The 25,205-nt window shown below is 44.3% G+C and overlaps 1 protein-coding gene across 1 annotated transcript in view; it reads left to right on the forward strand.

The window, feature by feature from the left end:
- Positions 1-25,205, forward strand: part of LOC126412249 (nose resistant to fluoxetine protein 6-like) — a 385,456-nt gene that overhangs the window by 290,973 nt on the left and 69,278 nt on the right. Inside the window, exon 9 of the mRNA XM_050081747.1 lies at positions 2,743-2,936. Within this exon, the coding sequence (XP_049937704.1) occupies positions 2,743-2,936 (194 nt within the window). The remainder of the gene's footprint in view (positions 1-2,742; positions 2,937-25,205) is intronic.

Here is a 25,205-nt window from a genome sequence, read left to right on the forward strand (position 1 = left end):
AGTGAGACTCTCCGTGCTCAAAGCTTCTTACCCACTCTATGAAATATACAAAATAAAAGCACTTGCATCGTAGTAAGACAAAGAAAGACGTGTGGTAATGGAAATAAGAATTTTATAAATTCGGATGGGTGTTGTTCTGTGGCTGAGTTCCCGAGACTAAATATTACCGTTTAACTTCACATTATCTATTTTGTCCTACAGGTACGAAAAAAAAACTACATGGTTACGAACTCAATAACTGTTGAGATACAGTAATTAGACGAAGTGGTTGACGACTTAAGCTAACCCCTTGGTAACACTAAATAAAATTCCTCAGCTTCCTATCAGACCAAGCAACGCTCATAGCATCTCATACTTCATGCCAGGACCGCACGCTATCGAAACTAACATAAGTAAATCCACATGCCATGAAGTGACGTGAGTTTGAAAATAAATCGAAATCAAATCATTGTTAAATTACCTTACTATGTGCTAACGAAGGATCTTGCGCTGTGTCAACGCATTAAAATCTTATCGAGTTTCTTGTCACATCATTCTACAATCCGTCTGTGATATTTCGTAAGGCATGGTCTCTCCTTCCATCTTTTGGAAGGAAGGAAGAAGAGAACATCTTTTCCGAAAGGTCATGGGTGTGTTTTAGATTGGCACAGCAAGAAACTCAAGAATGTGTGGGAAATGTGGCTTGGGTATAAATGTGTATAAGTGCCGTTTGCCAGTATCAAAATATGAGCTAGATGCAAGCAGAATACTTCTATGAAGCACCACTTTTTTCTGAGTTGATTATTAAGACTGTCTATACAAGGGCGATGTTCTTAAGGACTATGTTATTGAAATGGAAGAGGATGTAGATGAAGATGAAATGGGAGATACGATACTGCGTGAAGAGTTTGACAGACCACTGAAAGATCTGAGTCGAAACAAGGCCCCGGGAGTAGACAACATTCCATTAGAACTACTGACGGGCTTGGGAGAGCCAGACATGACAAAACTCTACCATCTGGTGAGCAAGATGTATGTGACAGGCGAAATACCGCCAGATTTCAAGAAGAATATAATAATTCCAATCCCAAAGAAAGCAGGTGTTGACAGATGTGAAAATTACCGAACTAACAGTTTAATAAGTCACAGCTGCAAAATACTAACGCGAATTCTTTACAGACGAATGGAAAAACTGATCGAACCCGGCCTCGGGAAATATCAGTTTGGATTCCATAGAAATGTTGGAACGCGGGAGGCAATACTGACCCTACGGCTTATCGTAGAAAATACATTAAGGAAAGGCAAACCTAGGTTTCTACCATTTGTAGACTTAGAGAAAGTTTTTCACAATGTTGACTGATATACTCCCTTTCAAATTCTGAAGGTGGCAGGGGTAAAATACAGGGAGCGAAAGACTATTTACAATTTGTATAGAAACCAGATGGCAGTTACAAAAGTCGAGGGGCATGAAAGGGAAGCAGTGGTTGGGAAGGGAGTGAGACAGGGTTGTAGCCTCTCCCCAATGTTATTCAATCTGTGTATTGAGCAAGCAGTAAAGGAAACAAAAGAGATATTCGGAGTAGGTATTAAAATCCATGGAGAAGAAATAAAAACTTTGAGGTTCGCCGATGACATTGTAATTCAGTCAGAGACAGCAAAGGACTTGGAAGAGCAGTTGAACGGAATGACAGTGTCTTGAAAGGAGGATATAAGATGATAATGGAATGTAGTCGAATTAAGTCGGGTGATGCTGAGGGAATTAGATTATGAAATGAGACACTTAAAGTAGTAAAGGAGTTTTGCTGTTTGGGGAACAAAATAACTGATAATGGTCGAAGTAGAGAGAATATGAAATGTGGACTGGCAATGGCAAGGAAAGCGTTTCTGAAAAAGAGAAATTTGTTAACATCGAGTATAGATTTAAGTGTCAGGAAGTCGTTTCTGAAAGTATTTGTATGGAGTGTAGCCATGTATGGAAGTGAAGCGTGGACGATAAATAGTTTGGACGAGAAGAGAATAGAAGCTTTCGAAATGTGGTGCTACAGAAGAATGCTGACGATTAGATGGGTAGATCACATAACTAATGAGGAGGTATTGAATAGGATTGGGGAGAAGAGAAGGTTGTGGCACAACTTGACTAGAAGAAGGGATCGGTTGGTAGGACATGTTCTGAGACATCAAGGGATCACCAATTTAGTATTGGAGGGCAGCGTGGAGGGTAAAAATCGTAGAGGGAGACGAAGAGATGAATACACTAAGCAGATTAAGAAGGATGTAGGCTGCAGTAGGTACTGGGAGATGAAGAAGGTTCCACAGGATAGAGTATCATGGAGAGCTGCATCAAACCAGTCTCAGGACTGAAGACCACAACAACAAAAATTAAGACTGTATGATTACCTTCGTAAAGTTTCAGAAGGAATGAGAAGTGATGGTTTTATCGAGATGGTCAAAGAAATGAAAGGTGGACCACAAGTCTAAGCTGCTACCCCACAATGAACATGTGCCCACGTCGCGAGTGCAGTGCTGTAACGCAAGCGCCGCTCTTCTGCGCAGTAGCCGGCCGCTGTGACCGAGCGGTTCTAGGCGCTTCAGTCTGGAACCGCGAGACAGCTACGGTCGCAGGTTCGAATCCTACCTCGGGCATGGATGTGTGTGATGTCCTTAGATTAGTTAGGTTTAAGTAGTTCTAAGTTCTATAGGACTGATGACCTCAGATGTTAAGTCCCATAGTGCTCGGAGCCATTTGAACCATTTTCTGCGCAGTGTATGGGGCAGTCGTGGTACCTGGCGGCGGACATGCAGCTCTACTGGGCGTCTCCGCTGCTGCTGTGGCCCATGTTCCGGTGGCCGCGGCTGGGCCGCGCCCTCCTCCTCATGGCTGTCTTCGGAGCCACCGCTGCCATGTTCTCCGTCACCTTTGCCCACAATCTGCCCTGGGCCGACGTCCACGGCCTTACGTGAGTCTTTCTTCCATCTACAAAGGGCGAATAAAACGTTTCCGTTCAAAGGCAATACAGTCCAGAATCAGCACACAATCAGGCAAAATCACCGTCAGCATGCAGGCCATCATCCCATTGATGCGCCACGTTGATGATACCCATGTACTGAAACATCGTATTCTGGTACCAGAAGAAGTTCCTAACTGGCTGCTGCACATTCTCGTACGAGAGGTATCATCGAGCATTCAAGCTCTTTTCTAAGAGACATAAGGCGTGATAAAGGCATAAGGAGGGATCAGGACTATAGGGCGGGTACTCATGTGTCTCCCACTTTGATGAGAGTGGCCTCTCGGGTCGACCAAAATCTTTTGTCGAATCGCGACCGGCATGGACCTTGGTGCACCATTCTGCTACGGTGGTTCCCAACAGACATGCTGCCCCATACACATTCTACATTCTACAGTAGTTGACTACCAATATTTATCCTTCGACAGCAAAGAAAATAAAAACAGAACGTTGGTCGTGTTTGGAGGCATTTTATAATAACATCTCTATGGTTCACATTTCTGCATTTACCCTTCGTACGTCTGAAAGGCAAAAATTCCACACACGGCGCATTATAATCCATAAACTGACATGATTGGCTGCAAGTGGTCTCAAAGTGGCAGAGTATCCAGAGTACCCACATTGATTTCTGGGGTTATTTCAAGAGGAGTTGCTTGTTTGCTAGTACTGAAACTCTATGCAAACACCGTTGCCTTCCGTGGTTATGTGAAGGCCGTCAGCCACTGCATTGCCCTTGGTGAGTGGAAACGTGTGAAATTTGGTATTCTCGGCACACTCTTGGAGTCGCGCTATATTGCATATACACTGCAACAGTTCCCTCAAATGGAAACTTTTTAATCGCCCCGTATATCTTAGTTATGATTTTTATTGATCTGGTAATCAGTTTAGTAACAGATTTGTCATATCAACTGTTCTCTGTGCACTTGTCACGTTAACTCTCAACGAAAGTCCGATGTTTCCACAGTACTCACCAGTGCTGTAATTGTCAGGAAAGCAGCTGGCTGTCAGAAAGCTAAGAGAATGACACGCATGTGACAAATGTAGCAGTCCCCACGGTGACCAGAGATTATTCTGGCGCCAGCGACTTTTTTTTGTCACGAGATATAATGCAGAACAAACTCTCCCTAGATTAAATCGTATCATACTTACCGTAGGATGCTTAACAGATAGGTGTTCAGGGAGTGAAAGAGTGCAATTCATTTACTGTTATTTATGTAAACACATCTGATTTACAACTTACTAGCTGTTATCAATACCTGCGCTCACTTGTGCTTTTGTTGTGATGAATGATAGTGAGGCGGTATAGTATTGTAAGCGGAATAATGTCAGGTGTCTGCCACCTCCCTTCAGTGCTTTGGAAGGGGTGTGGGCAGGAGTGTGCATCTCTCCATCGTACTATTGAAGCAGTTATACATTATGCAACGTATACCTTTTGCAACATATAAATATTCACCATCTTTCGTAGACTATGTTCTATCTCAGGGTTCAAGCTGTCTCTGTACCAAATTTCATCAAAACCAGTTCAGCAGTTTAGGCAGAAAAACAGAACATATTTCCTTTGCATTTATAATGGATACTGCACCTCACTAATCTTCTGTACATATTATAAATTGAAGTCCCTGCCAAGTGTTTCTGTTCGTTGTGAAGGCTAATCTCAGGAAGTATTTTAGGTATTTTGATACGGTTTTCACTAACAGATAGAGATAATCACGTGGAGGCTTTGTGTAGGTGTATTACTTATTGTTAATAGTTATGATGAGTGTCTAATACATATTTCTTTATATTTTTGATATTTAATGGCGTTTGGAGTTTTATCTCGTGGCAGTGGTGGAAGCTATGGGTTGGTCAGCTATAGATAACGCGGTGTCTGGTGGGGAAAATCAATAAACATCTGCCGCAATAGAGAGCAGCAAAGCTTGTCCAGAGTCTATAGATATTATGAATCGAAGACTCCGGCTGCGATTTTCTGTCTGTATGTGAAAGCTAATCTCAGGAACTACTGCAGGTATTTTTTTATAACTTTTACCAACAGAAAGACTGATTCACGGGGAAGGTTTTAGTACATGACTACATATTATAAACACGTCCCCTATCCATAGACACTTAATGATATCCGTGCAGAGTTGCAGCAGGTTGCTAGTACTGAATAACTAAATGCAACGGACTTAATTTACTATTATCTCAAAACAAGCATACCAGATAACGTTACCGTTTGCAAAAACACAGCCTTTCCATATGCTTTAGTGTTCTATATCCAACAATATTTGAAATATTATAGCAGCCCTGTTGAGTTACTGGACCTTTTGCCACCTTTTTCATTGGAAAATTGTAATAAATTCGACAGTGTGCTATGCACTTTCTCCAGTATTTAGAGAATGGTTTACCTAGGTCCTGAACCCGCGACTCCCAAGATCTCGCATTACCTATAATTTCCGAGCACACCACACATTTCGAGGCAACAAATTCCCTGACAGTTGTGTAATACGGGGTAGAGAAGCGAACACAGTAACAGCATATGAATTCACGCAAAGGAATATTCCAAGAAACTGCAGTCAGCACCTCGGCATGATAATTTACAAACATTATATCTAAGGAACATATGATAAAACACTGCAAGACAAAGTAGTTTGTAATGAATGATGTATTATTAAAACTCACTTGTCGGTTGATGACCATGTGAGCTTTGAAAAAGACCCCCTTATGAAAAGATTTTAACTATCAATTTCATGGATTATTTTATGGAACATCACCGAAATAATTAAATTTATAGGAGATTTGTAATAACAAAAATAAGACTTAGCAAATTTTCGTTCTGTTGCACATGTTAAGCGTACTGTAGTGACATACCATCCTCATACTCCAGCAGCTGTGGTAACGCCTATCACAGGCACCATCTCTTCCACGATTTTGTCAGAGACAGTTGTTTTTTGTTCTTCCGTTTTCTCTATTTAGCCCTTCTATTTGAGTACTCAAAAAAATGGTTCAAATGGCTCTGAGCACTATGGGACTTAACTTCTATGGTCATCAGTCCCCTAGAACTTAGAACTACTTAAACCTAACTAACCTAAGGACATCACATACATCCATGCCCGAGGCAGGATTCGAACCTTCGACCGCAGCGGTCGCGCGGTTCCAGACTGTAGCGCCTTTAACCGCTTGGCCACCCCGGCCGGCTTGAGTACTCAAATCAGCTGCCTTTGGTTGCTGATCGAGATTAGTTCAACAGTTACTTGTCTTAAATGAGATTTTCACTCTGCAGCGGAGTGTGCGCTGATGTGAAACTTCCTGGCAGATTAAAACTGTGTGCCCGACCGAGACTCGGACTCGGGACCTTTTAGTTACTTGTCTTAATGAACAATAGCTAATGTGGCATCGTTGGCCAACACTAAAGCCGGAGTATGTATGGGAAAAGAAATGCTGATTACGATATATGGGGAACTCTCCTTCTGCTCTCTCATGCCAAATATACACTAAGGTGGCAGAAGTCAGGGAATACCTCTCAGCATGGGGTCGGATCTCCTTTTGCACGGCGTAGTGCAGCAACACCACGTGGTGTGGACTCGACAAGTCATCGGAAGTCCCCTCCAGAAACACTGAGCCATACTGCTTCTGTAGCCGTCCATAATTGCGAAAGTGTTGTCGGTGCACGATTTTGTGCACGAACTGACCTCTGGATTATGTCCCATTAACGTTCGATAGGATTCATGCTGGGCGATCTGGATGGATAACCATTCGTTCGAATTGTGCAGAATGTTCTTCAAATCGATCACGAACTGTTGTGGCCAGGTGACATGGCACATTATAATCCATAAACTGACATGACTGACAGTACGTGGTCTCAAAGTAGCTGAGCATCCAGAGTAGCCAATCCATTCCAAGTAAACACAACCCACATCATGATGGCGCCAGCACCAGCTTGCACAGTGCCTTGACGACTTGGGTCAATGGCTTCTTGGGGTCTGCACCACATTCGAATTCTTACCAACTGAAACTGGGACTCCCATCACCGGACCACGGTTTCTCAGTCGTCTACTGTCCGACCGATATGGTCACGAGCATAGGAAAGGCGCTGCAGGCGATGTCATCTCTCGTCATCTCTTGTCATTGCCCATTAACGCCAAATTTCGCCTCACTATCTTATCGAATACGTTCGTTGTACGTCCCACGTTGATTTCTGGGGTTAATTCAAGCAGAGTTGCTTGTCTACTAGTACTGGCAACTCTATACAAACGCCGTGGTCTTCGTTCGTTATGTGAAGGCTGTCTTCCACTGCATTGCTCTTGGTGAGAGGAAACGTCTGGAATTTGGTATTCTCGGCACACTGTGGATCTTGGAATACTGAATTCCCAAACGAATTCTGAAATGGAATGTCCCACATGCTTAGCTACAACTACCATTCCTCTTTCACAGTCAATTAATTCCCGTTGTTAGGCCATAGTCTGGTCGGAAACCTTTTCGCATTAATGATGACAAATCACAGCTACGACAATGCACTACCCTTCTATACCCTGTGTTCGCAGTAATACTGCCCTCTGTATATGTGCATATCGGTATCCAAAGACTTTTTGTCACATCAGTGTAGTCCGCCACCGGTAGCTGAGTGGTCAGCGCGACAGAATGTCAATCCTAAGAGCCCGGGATCGATTCCCGGCTGGGTTGAAGATTTTCTCCACTCAGGGACTGGGTGTTGTGTTGTCCTAATGATCATCATTTCATTCCCATCGACGCGCATGTCGCCGAAGTGGAGTCAGATCGAAAGAATTGCACCCGGAGAACGGTCTACCCGACGGGAGGCCCTAAACACACGACCTTAGTGTGCACGCAGCTTGATATTAAAATCGAATATGCATTTGACGTGAACTGAAGTAGACACGAGTACTAAAACATACTATAAAAATCTAATTATTCACTGTTACTGAGTCAACCATGCAGAATACGAATCTTTCAATTGTTGAATTCACTCTGTATACATCCAAACAAATACACTCACACATGCCATTCGCGTCGACATATTTAGTCTGGGACCTATCAGTCTAGGATTAAAGTAGAAATAATACCCATTGCCCAATTTCGACCATGGTTTTCTCGAAGGTTCCCCTTGGTTGAAAGGCAAATGGCAATTCTGGGATTCTCTCCCAAATACAGCTAGTTGGGACTTACTCTACCACACTATCATCTTCCGTGTTATTTGAATGAAATGTCCCTGAGTTTAGATTGGGCCATTACTTGAACAGTAAACTCTAAATAGAAAACGAAAAACCTTGAGCATTAAGTGCCCGCTTCCACACACAGCTCATTGCGAATCCCGCATCTCACCTAAAAGTACTGACGCACAACCTCTTTCATGTCTTAATCACGGTGAAACATGGCGAGCTATTTTGTCTGCTATTTACATTCTATACGAAGTCAATTAAGGAATGAGTGAAGGATAATGGTGCGTATTACATGATGTAATGATCGTAGTCTCCTCTGACCTTCCACATGTTATTCGAAATATTCGATTCCGTATAAATTTCTTACTTAAAGTATATGTTTCTCATATGAAGATATCTCTGAACGTATTTGATTGTCTAAATCTGTTTTTCTGTTAATATATTTTTGGTATTCATGTCGATTCATTTTGTAGTATCCATCTTGTACAATGAAAATTAGTAATCACAGTTCTCAGGTTAAATGGTCTAAAAACAAATTTACAGGAAATATAATATTGTTATGCTTCAATTTTAATGCGAACAAAATTTCTGTCTTCATTTACAATTTTTATAACTTAATTATCGATAATGAGAGCATTCTTATAAAATAACAGGAATTTAAAATTGCTCGTATTGTCCAAATTTGCAGTCTTTGTTATTAACCATTAGGCACATAAATCTTCATGTAAACAATTATTTTTAGGAAACAATATATAAATTAAATCTGTAAAACAATTGCAGTTAAGACAGTCGTATAACTACTAATTTGGACCACATCCTGCTTTAGGAGGTATGGAAGTTGGAATCGTAATATATAATGTACACTCCTGAAAATTGAAATAAGAACACCGTGAATTCATTGTCCCAGGAAGGGGAAACTTTATTGACACATTCCTGGGGTCAGATACATCACATGATCACACTGACAGAACCACAGGCACATAGACACAGGCAACAGAGCATGCACAATGTCGGCACTAGTACAGTGTATATCCACCTTTCGCAGCAATGCAGGCTGCTATTCTCCCATGGAGACGATCGTAGAGATGCTGGATGTAGTCCTGTGGAACGGCTTGCCATGCCATTTCCACCTGGCGCCTCAGTTGGACCAGCGTTCGTGCTGGACGTGCAGACCGCGTGAGACGACGCTTCATCCAGTCCCAAACATGCTCAATGGGGGACAGATCCGGAGATCTTGCTGGCCAGGGTAGTTGACTTACACCTTCTAGAGCACGTTGGGTGGCACGGGATACATGCGGACGTGCATTGTCCTGTTGGAACAGCAAGTTCCCTTGCCGGTCTAGGAATGGTAGAACGATGGGTTCGATGACGGTTTGGATGTACCGTGCACTATTCAGTGTCCCCTCGACGATCACCAGTGGTGTACGGCCAGTGTAGGAGATCGCTCCCCACACCATGATGCCGGGTGTTGGCCCTGTGTGCCTCGGTCGTATGCAGTCCTGATTGTGGCGCTCACCTGCACGGCGCCAAACACGCATACGACCATCATTGGCACCAAGGCAGAAGCGACTCTCATCGCTGAAGACGACACGTCTCCATTCGTCCCTCCATTCACGCCTGTCGCGACACCACTGGAGGCGGGATGCACGATGTTGGGGCGTGAGCGGAAGACGGCCTAACGGTGTGCGGGACCGTAGCCCAGCTTCATGGAGACGGTTGCGAATGGTCCTCGCCGATACCCCAGGAGCAACAGTGTCCCTAATTTGCTGGGAAGTGGCGGTGCGGTCCCCTACGGCACTGCGTAGGATCCTACGGTCTTGGCGTGCATCCGTGCGTCGCTGCGGTCCGGTCCCAGGTCGACGGGCACGTGCACCTTCCGCCGACCTCTGGCTACAACATCGATGTACTGTGGAGACCTCACGCCCCACGTGTTGAGCAATTCGGCGGTACGTCCACCCGGCCTCCCGCATGCCCACTATACGCCCTCGCTCAAAGTCCGTCAACTGCACATACGGTTCACGTCCACGCTGTCGCGGCATGCTACCAGTGTTAAAGACTGCGATGGAGCTCCGTATGCCACGGCAAACTGGCTGACACTGACGGCGGCGGTGCACAAATGCTGCGCAGCTAGCGCCATTCGACGGCCAACACCGCGGTTCCTGGTGTGTCCGCTGTGCCGTGCGTGTGATCATTGCTTGTACAGCCCTCTCGCACGCAGTGTCCGGAGCAAGTATGGTGGGTCTGACACACCGGTGTCAATGTGTTCTTTTTTCCATTTCCAGGAGTGTAATTTTGGCGCCAAGTACATCAGAGTAAAGTCAGAAAGGTTCAGATTTGGATGAGATAGCGTTAAGAGTGGTTTTAGTAACTACTGAGATTGGTACATGATGCTGTCTAATCGACTATCTTCTTCGTCTAGCTCAAGGAAGTTGCACAATGTATATACGCAAAACGTTGTAAAATGCGTGTCAAGAACATATGATAAGTAAGAAAATAGATAAAACCAACATAATTTTCCAGTGATTTGTCATCTGAACAACTATGGATAAAATCTTCAAACAACTGGAACAAACTGAGACTGACTTTGTGAGATAAATGATACTCATCTGCAAATAATTTGTTTCTGTCCTTACTAAATTATTTAAACATTGTTGGTACTATAAAACAGTGAATAAAATTTAGTAATTTTTGCTTTTTTCTACACTGAAGCGCCAAGAAACTGGTAGAGGCATGCGCATTCAAATACAGAGACACGTAAACAGGCAGAATACGGCGCTGCGGTCGGCAACGCCTATATAAGACAACAAGTGTGTGACGCAGTTGTAAGATCGGTTACTGCTCTTACAATGGCAGGCTATCAAGATTTAACTGAGTTTGAATATGGTGTTACAGTCGGCGCACAAGCTATGGGCCGCAGAATCTCTCAGATAGCGATGAAGTGGGGATTTTCCCGTACGACCATTTCACGAGTGTACCGTGAATATCATGAATCTGGTAAAACATCAAATCCCCGACATCCCTGCGGCCGGAAAAAGATCTTTCAAGAACGGGATCAACGATCACTGAAAGAATCGTTCAACGTGACAGAAGTGCAACGCCTCTGCAAACTGCTGCAGATATCAATGCTGGGCCATCAACAAGTGTCAGCGTGCGAACCATTCAACAAAACATCATCGATATGGGCTTTCGGAGCCGAAGACCCACTCATGTACCCTTGCTGACTGCACGACACAAAGCGTTACGCATCGTCTGGGCCCGTCAACACATATATTGGACTGTTGATGACTGGAAACATATTTCCTGGTCGAACGAGTGTAGTTTCAAATTGTATCGAGCGGATTGACATGGTGATATGGTACCCCTGATACGTCTACATACGACTCTGGCAGGTGACACGAACGTAGGCATCCTGTCTAATCACCTGCATCCACTCTTGTTCATTCTGACGGACTTGGGCAATTCCAGCAGAACAATGCGACACTCCACACATGCAGAATTGCTAAATTGTAGCTCCAGGAACACTCTCCTGAGTTTAAACATTTCCGCTGGCTACCAAACTCCCCAGACATGAACATTATTGAGCATATCTGGTATTTTTCCAAAGAAAATTCCACACTGGCTGTATGAATGATTTTTATTAAATCTGCGACCGGTTTCGCACCACTTATCGGTGCATCCTCAGGCAATGCTATTTATAACATAGTAACGTTGAACATTGCCCTGTAGCCACTCCCCACCACTCACGTCCAATATACCGTCATCTGATGAAAGCGGTAGTTAAAATTTAAAAATCTTTTTTAAAATTTTTTAAAATGACCTTAGCGTTTTCCGGGTTTCGGCCAGTCAGTCAGGCGCGGCTCCTCTCAGCTTGCACTGTCATTGCCGCTCCGGTCATTTAAAAAAATTTTTAAAAAGATTTTTAAATTTTATTTACCGCTTTCACCAGATGACGGTATATTGGACGCGAATGGTGGGTAGTGGCTACAGGGCAATGTTCAACTTTACTATGTTATAAGTAGCACTGCCTGAGGATGCACCGATAAGTGGTGTGAAACCGGTCGCAGGTTTAATAAAAGTCACTTATACGGCCAGTGCGGAATTTTCTTTGGAAAAATGTCGAAGTTTAGCTGAGGTTGCCCACCCTAAAAAACAACATATTACGTATCTGGTATACCTTGCAACTTGCTGTTCAGCAGAGATCTCCACGCCCTCCCACTCTTACGGATTTATGGTCAGTCCTGCAGGAGAATGAGAAATACAACTGAATGAATAAAGTGTAATGCTGAAGTACACAGTTAAGAATTAAGTAATATAGCACTACTTCAGACATTAGTCGAGTCCATGCCACGTCGTGTTGCGGCATTTCTGCGTGCTCGCGGGGACCCTACACGATATTAGGCAGATGTACCACTCTCTTTGGCTCTTCGTGTATGTGAACAATAAAAAAGCGAAAACATTATAGTGGTCAGTGCAGTAATTATTAAAGTGCATAGAATCCCAGAGACTGGACACGCTGCGCTCTTTCAAGTCTCGTAACTTCATTTTAACAAGATGCTGGAAATGCCATTTTCCTGACTATTATGAATGTGGGAAGTCACAGTGACTCGGATTTGGGACGGGACGGGCATATTTGCAACGAAAAAAATACGACTCTCTGCCATGATCGGTGGCTGCGGCCTCAGGCGCCTGTGTTCGTGGAAGATGGGTCGTCAGTGCGGAACCAGGGAGCCCAGCGGCTGTTGTGTGTTTTAATACCTGAGCTTTCTAGCGACTAAACTACTACCTAGCCGCCACGCAAACAGCGGAAGAGCGCCGCTTTCCTGTATTTCTAAAAATGCTTTCGTATATCGCCATCGCTCGCTTTCCCAAAGGAAGAAGGTGTGCTGGCATAATGGGCCTAACCTTGTGTACGGTTCTCTAATTTCAGGGAACTCTGATGCGAGACTAGTGATCGGAGCGAAAGCGAGCCAGTGATAAACTAGTCAGTGTCGTCTCGAAGACGAAGCTAAAGTGGCTGTTTTATTTAAAAAAAAGTGGAAATGCGATTTTGTGATGTGATTGGATTGGTATCGTGACGCGTTGTCTTGGCGGGATTCTGTGTGCTGTAGGAAAGAAACGTTACTGGACCGCTATGTATGTATGCATTTTTTGCTGTTGGCGGACGTATACGGTTTGGCGAAGAAGTATTGTTCGGGGTGGGAAGACAGTAGAAAATAAAGAGGGGGTGTTGAGAGTACGCCATGGATAGAGTTCGGGGTGCGTGACTGGGACGCTGAAGTCGAGAACCACAGAGCATGTCATAACGGGCGACCGGGATTCTTAGTTTGAACCGCAGCACCGCGCCCCCGTCTTCTACAGGTGAGCTAACAATACGTCAGCGGCGTCCGTTACAGCTGTTCAAGAATAATTACGGCATGCGGAAGTTGCAGAACCAGCGTGATAGGACATTCTTGGTGCACACTTGCGGATTTCCGTGCGATATCCTGTCTCAGATTGAGTGTTGCTGTATTAAGCTCACGAGCTCTTCATTAACCAGCAGGCGTCCAGTCACTGTGTTCGTTTGCAATGAATTTTCAGACCAAATTAATGTTTGACATTTTGCGTTAGAAGGGCTTAGTTGTTGTTGGTGATAGTAGCTCTGCAAACCATTCAAAATCCAGTTGTTAAAGTTATGTGCATTGATTTTACACTGACGTGATAAGGTCATAGGGTAGCGACATGCACATGTGCAGATGGCGATAGTATCGGGTAAACAAGGCATAAGACGGCAGTGTTTTGGCAGAGCTGTCGCTTGTGCTCCGACGGTTCATGTGGAAACGTTTTCGGTGTGATTATGGTCGCGCGACGGGAAGTAATAGATTTTGAATACGGGATGGTGGTTGGAGCTAGACGCATGCGACATTCTATTTCGTAAATCGTTAGGGAATTCAATAGTCCTACATCCACAGTATCAAGAGTGTGTCACGAAACCAAATTTCAGGCGTTACCTCTCACCATGGACAAAGCAGTGGCCGACGGTCTTCACTTAGCGGCCGACAGCAGGGCATTTGCGTAGAACTGTCAGTGCTAACAGACAAGCAACACAGTGTGAAACAGCCGCAGATGTGGGACGTACGACGACAAATCCGTTAGGACAGTTCGGCGAAATCTGGCGTTAATGGGCTATGGCAGCAGACGATCGACTCGAGTCCCTTTTCTAACAGCACGACATCGCCTCAGCGCCTCTCTTTCGCTTGTGACCGGTTGGAGCCTAGACGACTGGAAAACCGTGGCCTGGTGAGGTGAGCCATAATTTCAGTTACTAAGAGAGCTGATAGTGGGATTCGAGTGCAGTGCAGACCCCACGAAGGTTGTCGACTTTCAGGCTGGTGCTGGCTCCATGACTAACTTCGAGAGGAGTAAGGTTACAAAAGAAGAACTTTTTTACTTATCTTGATTGTGTCGTTGTTTTTGTTGCTGGCTCAAAATCTTGTTGTGTCTGGTAGTACATTCTTGCTGCTGAATATTTTGATTTGACGTTGAGGGTTCTTGAAGAAGAAATAACACCTGAGAAGTTGAGGGTTCTTGAAGAAGAAACAACCGCTGAGAAGTTGCCTGTTGCTACGAATACCTTTTTATTTTATCCCAGTCTTCTAAACCAAACCGACTTCATAATTTCCACATTCAAAACATCCAATAACTACATTGTTGGTGACAAATGTATAAAAACGTCTCCTTCCGTCTGAGGCGAGCCCAGTACTACTTACATTCTGCAGTACTCACAATTTCCAAAGACCTTACAAAGCAAAAGAATTTACAAACTTACTCGACAGGAGAAGAATCTTTACCAAATTATATCATCATTTCATAAATAAATCTATAAACAAATTTAATAATTGCGCAATTAATTAAATGAATTTTAAGTTATTTGCCCTCCTGATGACGATAGTGCTGTTTGTTCCCTAAACCTCTGAACTGCTCAGAGAAAGAATGTGCACAGGGGACAATTCATGCAGTACTGTAAAAAATTTCGAATGTTATGGATTCCTAAAATCTGACATCTTTGTTCGCATAAGTTAAATAAAATTATGCTCTCGTAGTGGAAAGGCGCTACGCTGAACGTATTAATGAACAAGTGTGAAATTGAATAGATAGCATGTTTGTTAACGTTTAGAAGATGTAGCTTTTTCAGTGTTAAGAACAGCACCTGTAATAGTAAACATTGTTTGTCCCTGGCGATGAATTCATTATTTGTGTGCTGCAGAAAGGAAAGTAAAATCTGTGATGCGAACTCCCCTTTTGGTACACGTGACATGAGCGCCACTGCACATCACTATGAGGGACGTATGGTAAATACCGCGCACTTTCGAATATTCATAATAGATTTTCTAAGTTGGGGTCGCAAATACTTCATGTTTCTCCCTTGTTCTCCTGAAAAGGCTGGGTGCATCTTGTTCTTCCCACTAAGAAGTTGAAACCTTTTTTCCTGAACATGGCATTCAAACAAACCCTCTGTTTAACTACTGATGGAGATGCTTATTTAAGCAGGTATTTGAACAACTGAAACACTACTTGTTTTTTCAAATAATATTGACATCTTTTTGTAGTTAATACGTACGTAAAAAGCTAACGCACTACTTGATTCTCAGATAATATTTACATCTTTTATTACACTCATAGTTGCTGTTTTTCTTTGTTTTCTGCTATTCCTTTGATTGTCCCTCTCATAGCAAACGATAAATAAAATCGTTGACACTTTAAAATTGAAACGATATAATTGATTTACTTGTTTTAATTATGTTAACGCTTACTGGAGGAGGTCTACGACGAAGATATTATAGATGGCATTTGATCTCTCTCAAGGGAATAATGTGAAACCAGTACTGGAGGAACAACTACCAGTGGAGCAAGCTGCTGGTACTTACCACACACACTGAACGAGGCTTTCAGGAAAAGAAGAAAACAGGGATAGTCCTCATGACCTGACACCAGCGTACGACAATGTATGGGTAAATGGTCTCATGTTAAAACTGGCAAAGATATAAAATTTGAAAATTTCCCGGCGAATTAACTGGTCAAAAAGATTTCGGGTTTGCAGCCGGTCGTCGTAAACTTCATTGCACGATATTTCGGCTGGACAACTGCCAGCCATCTTCAGGCGAGCCGAACGACGGCTGACGAAGACTTTCTTTTTTCCAAATTGTATTTCAATTCCCCATCGGGGCGGGCTGGCAGCAGCATATGCGCTGCTCTTCAGCCGAAAGACATAGAACAAACAATAGAAGACATTTCAAAAGAACAAAAGAGAGAATATGGTGAACATAGATATAAAAAAGGAGGAACATCACGGAAGGCAATAGACAAAAAGCAGGGTGGCCGTAAAATGGAGTTAAAAAAAGCTGTTAAAACTGTTTAAAAGTAGCACACACACTGCGTCAATTAAATGAACACAAGGCACAGTATGACTGGAGCACAAAAGGTATCGACGGATGGCGTAGCACATAACAAACACTGACGGCGAACCTCAAGGCAGTACACAATTAAAATCACACCTCTCGACACACAGGAGAAACAGCACTAAACACAACACTGATGTGGCACACTGACGATGACCAAAACAGAGGATCTGCCAGGCGCAAGGAGATGAGGGTGACTGGAAGAAGGGCGGGAGCGAGGGGAAGAGGTGGGGGAGATGAGCGGGGGGCGCGCTGAAGAGGGCCAGGTAGGGAGGGATGTGGGAAGGAAAGAGGCAGGTATGGGGTGCAGGGTCTTAGGGGCGGGAGGGGGGGGGCGGGGGGAAACGAAGACGTTCTCCGCTCCAGCTTATATAGTGCGCTGATAGCACTGCAGCGCATGCGTTGCAAATGCGGAGACAGAAGAGCCACACCGACCAGCGGCAGCGCCCTCGCTGGTGGAACTGCAGTAATCAGCTGCCGTCGGTATTGTAGCTGGCCGCAGCTATCGAAGTCTTCTGGCGTCTTCGTCTCGAGCCAATTTCGGAGATGACGGGATTCCATGCGTTATTCAATTGGTAACCACTGTCACGGTTAATTAGATTTCCCGTAATGCGTATTTCAACTGATTCTTTGATAATGGAGTCCCAAAAAGTTTTTGCAGTGGCCAAAATCTAAGTTTTGTCGTACTCCATGGAATATCCGTTGGAAATACAATGTTCCGCTAGTGGGTTGCCGTAGGCGAGTGCAACGTTGATGTTCTGTACAACGCTCTGCCACTGTACGCGTTGTCTGTCCTATATAGGCCATACCACACTGACACGGTATTTTGTAAATTCCCGCCTTCCGCAGTAACAAATCATCCTTCACCGATCCCAGCAAATCCGAAATCTTAGAAGGCGGACGAAAAACCACTTTCACATTAAAACGATTAAGAATCCTTGCTATCTTGAAGGAGATATTTCCGACAAAGGGAAGAAAAGCTAGGGACTTGGCTGGCACGTCCTCCTCTTTATCCACTTCCTGGTCCCTGGCTCTAGTTGAGAAGGCCCTGTTAATTTGCCGGGTCGAGTACCCATTGTCTCTGAACACCGTCCTCAAATGTGTCAGTTCTTTACGCAGATTCTCTGCATCCGACACTGTGTGTGCCCTGTACAAGGGTTTTAAGCACACTCATGGTCTGGGATGAGTGATGGCAACTTGAAGAATGTAAATACAAATCAGAGTGAATGGGCTTGCGATAGACAGAATGACCCGCAGTGCCGTCAGTCTTCCGTTTAACCAAAACATCCAGGAATGGAAGGCAGCCATCTTTCTCTAATTCCATATTAAATCGAATATTCTCATGGATGGAGTTAAGATGATGAAAAAACTCCATTAACTTTTCTTCTCCGTGGGGCCACACTATGAAAGTGTCATCGACGTATCTCCAATAACAGTTGGTTTACAGACCGCTGATTCAAGTGCTCTCTCCTCAAAATCCTCCATAAAGAGGTTAGCCACCAGAGGAGACAGAGGGCTGCCCATGGCCACACTGTTCAAAATATTCCTGGTTAAACATAAAATAAGTTGAGGATAGAGTATGTCGGAACAAAGCAGTAATGTCTGACTCAAACTGTTGACCAGTTACAATCAAGGAATCCGCAAGAGGTTCTTTTGTGAAAAGGGAAACTACATCAAAACTCACGAGAAGATCCGAACTACTTAAGTGGAGAGCCCCCAGTCTTTTAATAAAATCAGCAGAGTTCCGTATATGGTGTGAACATTTGCCAACAAATGGTCTCAACAAATAAGCTAGACGTTTGGCTAAATCATATGCCGGTGCGTCAATATTACTCACTATAGGCCGTAAAGGCAGACCTTCTTTATGCACTTTAGGAAGACTATACATTCTCGGTGGTCGCTGCCATGTAGTCTTCACCGCTTGATAGTCTCTGGAGCCAGCGAGGAAGAGTTCAAAAGTGCACACGTCTTCCGTTGCACACGTGCTGTTGGATCTTGATCAATTCTCCGATACGTAGTATCACTAAGTAGACTATACATCTTCTTCAAATACAACCCACGAGGTAACAAAACGGTAGAATTACCTTTATCAACCTTAAGCACCGCTATTTCCGGATCTTCCCGAAGGTTCCGTAGTGCAGCCCTTTCTTCAGCGGCTATATTACTGCGTTGAGGAGGAGCTTTCAGAAGGACCCGACCAGTCTCCCTTCTTATTTCTTCAGCGGCGTCCGTAGGAAGGCGACGTGCAGTTTGTTCAACACCACTTACGAAACTTATAAGAGGTACTGCACTTGGTGTATGTGCAAAGTTAAGACCTTTGCCAAAAACCGACAGCGTTGCATCGCCTAAAATCTTCTCCGTGAAATTAACCACGGAACGTCGTGCAGTTATTTCCTGTGGCGCCGGCTGTTGTGGCACCAAGCGATCAAATTTGGACATCTGCCGGGAACTAGCAGCCTTATATACCCAGTCGAACTTGGCTGACGTCACACCATCCACCCACTCCCATGACATAGGAGAAAAAAGCGCTGCAGTTTTCAAGTGTAGATGGAACAATTCTTCTGAGATGGCATCCAACCTTCGTCTAGTATAACAAATTCTCTCCTTCACAATATCGTGGCTCGCCTTATCCATTATTTTCCGTGCAGTGGTCGTCCTAATAAAATGTGTCACTATGACAAATTTGGGTATTATGCCATGGTCCCGACATCTCATTAAGAAACTTAAAGAACTTAAAAGCTTTGCTCTCTTACCACGTAGCTTGTCGAACCTTCTTACATTTGAGGCCATCTCCTCCCCGTAAAGGCGTTTGATGTAAAATTTGAAAATTTCCCGGCGCATCAACTGGTCAAAACGTTAATGGAGTTTTTTCATCATCTTAACTCCATTCATGAGAATATTCGATTTACTATGGAATTAGAGAAAGATGGCTGCCTTCCATTCCTGGATGTTTTGGTTAAACGGAAGACTGACGGCACTGCGGGTCATTCTGTCTATCGCAAGCCCATTCACACTGATTTGTATTTACATTCTTCAAGTTGCCATCACCCATCCCAGACCATGAGTGTGCTTAAAACCCTTGTACAGGGCACACACAGTGTCGGATGCAGAGAATTTGCGTAAAGAACTGGCACATTTGAGGACGGTGTTCAGAGACAATGGGTACTCGACCCGGCAAATTAACAGGGCCTTCTCAACTAGAGCCAGGAACCGGGAAGTGGATAAAGAGGAGGACGCGCTAGCCAAGTCCCTAGCTTTTCTTCCCTTTGTCGGAAATATCTCCTTCAAGATAGCAAGGATTCTTAATCGTTTTAATGTGAAAGTGGTTTTTCGTCCGCCTTCTAAGATTTCGGATTTGCTGGGATCGGTGAAGGATGATTTGTTACTGCGGAAGGCGGGAATTTACAAAATACCGTGTCAGTGTGGTATGGCCTATATAGGACAGACAACGCGTACAGTGGCAGAGCGTTGTACAGAACATCAACGTTGCACTCGCCTACGGCAACCCACTAGCGGAACATTGTATTTCCAACGGATATTCCATGGAGTACGACAAAACTTAGATTTTGGCCACTGCAAAAACTTTTTGGGACTCCATTATCAAAGAATCAGTTGAAATACGCATTACGGGAAATCTAATTAACCGTGACAGTGGTTACCAATTGAATAACGCATGGAATCCCGTCATCTCCGAAATTGGCTCGAGACGAAGACGCCAGAAGACTTCGATAGCTGCGGCCAGCTACAATACCGACGGCAGCTGATTACTGCAGTTCCACCAGCGAGGGCGCTGCCGCTGGTGGGTGTGGCCCTTCTGTCTCCGCAATTGCAACGCATGCCCGGCAGTGCTATCAGCGCACTATATAAGCTGGAGCGGAGAACGTCTTCGTCAGCCCTCGTTCGGCTCACCTGAAGATGGCTTGCAGTTGTCCAGCCGAAATATCGTGCAATGAAGTTTACGACGACCGGCTGCAAACTGGAAACCTTTTTGACTGGCAAAGATAGTCAAATGCAAAACAACATTGAAGCTCATGAACAACATGCTGAGTGAAAGGAAGTTCAGGGTCAAATTAAATGGTGAAACCAGCAAGTGCCACACCCTAAAAAATGGTCTTACGCAAGGATCAGTCTTAGCTCACTGGCTCTTCAACATCTATGTAGCAGATTTGCCTGATCTGCACTCACGTAAATTTGTCTACGCAGATGATTTAGCTGTTACAGCGCAAAGTAACTCGTTTGAAAACCTGGAATCAACACTAAATGAAGATCTAGCTACACTGAAAAAATACTATGACACATGGGATCTAAAAATCAATGTGACAAAAACAGTAAGCACAGTCATGCATCTAAACAACAAGAAGCGAGAAGGGAACTGTGCCTGGTTATAAATGGTAAAGCTGTCAGCCACGAGAATTTCCCAAAATATCTCGGTATTAAGCTAGATCGCAGCATGACTTTCAGACAACACCTATCTGATGCTGCCCAAAAGCTAAAGACGAGAAATAACCTGCTCAACAGACTAGCAGGCACCACTTGGGGTTGTGATGCTGCCACTCTACGAACTGCTGCACTGGCACTGGTGTATAGCGCTGCAGAATAGTGTGCCCCAGGCTGGAGCAGAAGCCCGCACGCCAAAAAAGTGGATGTACAACCAAACGCCACTCTGAGAACCGTCACCGGCACTCTCAGGCCAACCCCCGCTGAGTGGCTTCCAGTGCTGGTAAACACCGCTCCTGCTTCCATACGTAGAGAGAAAGCAACCCAGGACATAGCAGAAAAAACTGAAGCAAACCCAAGGCTACCCATACATGCCGACGTGGGAGGACCCACGAAACTCAAGTGCAGGAAACCTATCGTCTGGAGCAGAACATTGGGCACAGAGGGTCTCGATGCTGAATGGAAGAATGCATGGCAGGGTCTGAGAAGAGGCGTCGTGGAAAACCTTCACCTAATCGACGACCCAACCAAAAGGATTGAAGGCTTCAATCTCAACAGGAAACACTGGTCGACTCTAAACAGGTTTCGCACGGGAGTTGGACGATGCAGAGAGCAAATAACAAAATGGGGCTATACAGACGATTCGTGTTGTGACTGTGGCGCGGTAGAAACAATGGACCATCTTCTGGTTTGTAACATTCATGGTTTCAGAGACGGCTCTCTGATGTCGCTCCACAAGTTAACGGACAATGCCAGGAAATGGCATGGTTCCTTTGCAAGGGCACGGCCGACTACCTTCCGCATCTGTCCCTAATCCGATGGGATCGACGACCTTGCTGTTTGGTCCCCCCCCCCCCCCCCTCCAAGTGACCTAACCAACCAGCTTTAGAAATGCTTACAATAGGTGTTTTAAGTATGAAAATATACAGATATTTAAATACAGAATAGATTTAAAGAAAGCTTTCGACAATGACGACTCGAACTCTCTGAAATTCTGAAGATCGGAGGGATAAAACAGAGAGAACGCAATGTTCTTCGCCCTTCACGCGTGGCTTTGGAACACATGGTCGAGTCAGTAGCTCTAATGTTCTTGCCCCACTGCACCCTGTTTACCGGTAATATACAGATCTTCTCTATTCGTGTGTGCCGAGGGAGAAAACATACAGAAAGTTTCATTGCGGAAATAAAAAGTAAGCTAGTACTGTGGAACAGTTCCGTAACTAACAGCGCAAACAAATTTTAAAAAAAGGCAGAAGCTTGGCCTCAAATATGTATATTATATAACAAGGACTATGACACCTTGCCGTCACAAGAGAAGAAAACAATAGGTATGTGCTCACATTTTTTTAGCAATGTATTTACCGTGCAAACATGTATAACTTATAAATTCTACTGCAAGTGTTTCAGTACTAAGTGATGACAGCTAGCTACAAATTTTCTTCGCCTGCACAATTTTCCAGCCTTCAAATAGACAATATTGCCATTCACGTTCCTATCTGCGACTTCTTCCTGTAGTAATGACAGGAACTACAGCCTTGAACCTAGCGTATTATCTGCTGTATCTGCCTTGTAGTTCTTTCGGAGTCATACCAGCAGAAAACCTTACTTACCTGGTTGTTATCCATGACATCACTGTAATAATTTCTCTTGACAAACTAAAAGCAGCACTGAATGGGTGCATTAGTGCAGAACAATTGTTCCACCATATTCAACAGGACTGCAACGGTTATTATCACTGGGTCCAGGTAATGAGCATATCGTCCTCAGGAAGGCTTTCAATGTTTGTTCCTATTTGTATCACTTATGCTTACAGCTGATGGAGAACTAACTACCCTCCTGATCCGTCAGTTCACTACGTGCTAACCCGGTGAGTCAACAACCACGTGTGGAGTGAGTGCAGGACACCAAAAGACATTACGCGGTGAATAGTGGCTATGAGTAAGAAGGATGGAAGACAAACTGCACATTACTGACGTGGAAAAGTAGAGATGTAAATACAATATAACAATATAATTACGATAAGTTTACAAGTTTAACAGCAGAATACAATTCAGAGGAACGAATTCTCCTTAAGAGGCGAGGAATTAATGCAGCATCATCTCTAGTAGACTACGGCAGTCGGACAAGTGCTACCCCAGCATTCTGCATTCTGCAAGCTGCCCTGAAATTGAGTGGGTTGTTCCACGCGAACGCCTCAAGCAGTGCTTTTCTCTCAAAAGTAACAACAAGCCTCCAACCCAGTGGTAGATTGCTCACATTGGGCACTTTTCTCTCGTCACCTGACGTAAGTCCCATCCTGCCTTGATGTTAGACTGGGCTTCTGATGTGGCTACCACTGGCACACTGCTGCACATCGACTTCTGTCTTACTGTCAACTCCAGCCATGGCACCGATGCAGTCTCCACACCAGCTTCCCTGGTCCACACCTGTCACTAAACACACTCATGGGCCTGCTAGAAACAGCTAGGCTGGTACTCTAGGGCATCAGACTGAGATCACCCCATGGGGCCGTTCAACATGCGCCGGTGTCTTGCATTCTGTTGTCTACAGAGATCCTGGGTTCAGCCCAGGCCACGCCTTACAGGCTACCAGTAATACTGGCTGCTGGGGGCTGTGTTGACACCGCCTACCTCAGCAGCGTCGCCTGCTGCCAGCATTGCAGTCGACGCCTACCGCCACCTTGCGTACTAGCCGATTATTCAGTGTAGAATGCGCTGCATTCTTTGGCTTCACCATCGCCACAGTGCTGGCATTACCCATTCCATTAGATTAACCATATTCGAGCAGGCGGCCATCCTGCTGTACTTGTGTGACTACATAGCAATTGTAAATTCAGACTGTTGCATGATGTAATACTCCTGGTTCACTCTTTGCAGCACCCAAACGTCAAGTCGTGTCACATGACTTGTAGCAATATTTAAAAAGACAGTATAAGAGCTGATTTTTCGGAAACATCATGTCATCAAATAATCAGAGCGCCAACAACTGATATCAAATTCCATAAAATTATATATATATATATATATATATATATATATATATATATATATATATATATATATATATATTGAAACCTCCCCTTAGAAAAATTTAAATACGACAGTGCTGGAAAACCTCTTACGTAATTTGATTTTCAAACAGCAGAGCAGAACTAGACGTACTCAGACATTTCTCTCTTTACTTATTCTGATCAACACTAAACTGACACACAATATTTTTAGCGCAACGCAATCTGACTTTCAATAATCCCTACAAAAAAATGGCCCTGACTAACAATACCCTATACCTTTCATCAATCACTTACCTCACAAAAATCTTCGTTACTCGAACTTCTGCAGTACAGCGAGCGCCAATACTGCCAGTTAAATAAAAGATTCTAACTACTGAAGGCATTAACTACTGATAAGCATAGTTCACAAATGAAAGATTTTGATAGAGAACAAACAATGTATTTACCTTAATAGTGTTCAAAAGTCATAATATATATCGGGTGATCAAAGGTCATGGCAGGAGTTCCTGGACTCCATCAACCGTTCCACTTGTTCCACAAGAGTATGGGAAGCCACCCGGAGGATTTCCGGTAAACATAGCCGTTTACCAATAGCTGCTGTCCTGAACCAGGGATGCCTCCAAACGACACCCAGAGCCATTGCTCAGACGCTGGCAGAGCATTTTGCACAAAGTACTGCCACTGCAAATCAGGATCCAGCGTTTCGTCGCTACCGTGCGACTGTCGAAAGAGCGACCTTGGACTTTCGGTCGAACAGTTCTGAGGCCTACAATTCCCCTTTATCCATGTGGGAACTTGAATCGGCACTTACTGAGACTTCTGACACTGCACCAGGTTACGACCGCATCCGGTACTCCATGCTTCGACATCTGCCAGCGGCGTCAAAGGAAATCCTCCTCGAATGTTTTAATCTCATATGGTAGACAGGAGTGTTCCCCACCTCGTGGAGGGAGGCAATTCTCATCCCTCTCCTCAAACCAGGAAAGGACCGCACATGTCCCGGTAGTTATCGTAGTATCGCCTTGACAGGCTGTGTCGGAAAGACAGCTCCTTAGCCGCTTTCAGTGTGGATTCCGAAAATATCGGTCCACGGTCGACAACCTGACCCTCCTAGAGGCGGCTATTCAGCAGGCTTTTCTCCGTCAGTATCACTGTATCGGTATCTTCTTTGATATCAGTAATGCAT

The sequence above is a fragment of the Schistocerca serialis genome, chromosome 7 (genome assembly GCF_023864345.2).
Source record: "Schistocerca serialis cubense isolate TAMUIC-IGC-003099 chromosome 7, iqSchSeri2.2, whole genome shotgun sequence".
Taxonomy (NCBI): domain Eukaryota; kingdom Metazoa; phylum Arthropoda; class Insecta; order Orthoptera; family Acrididae; genus Schistocerca; species Schistocerca serialis.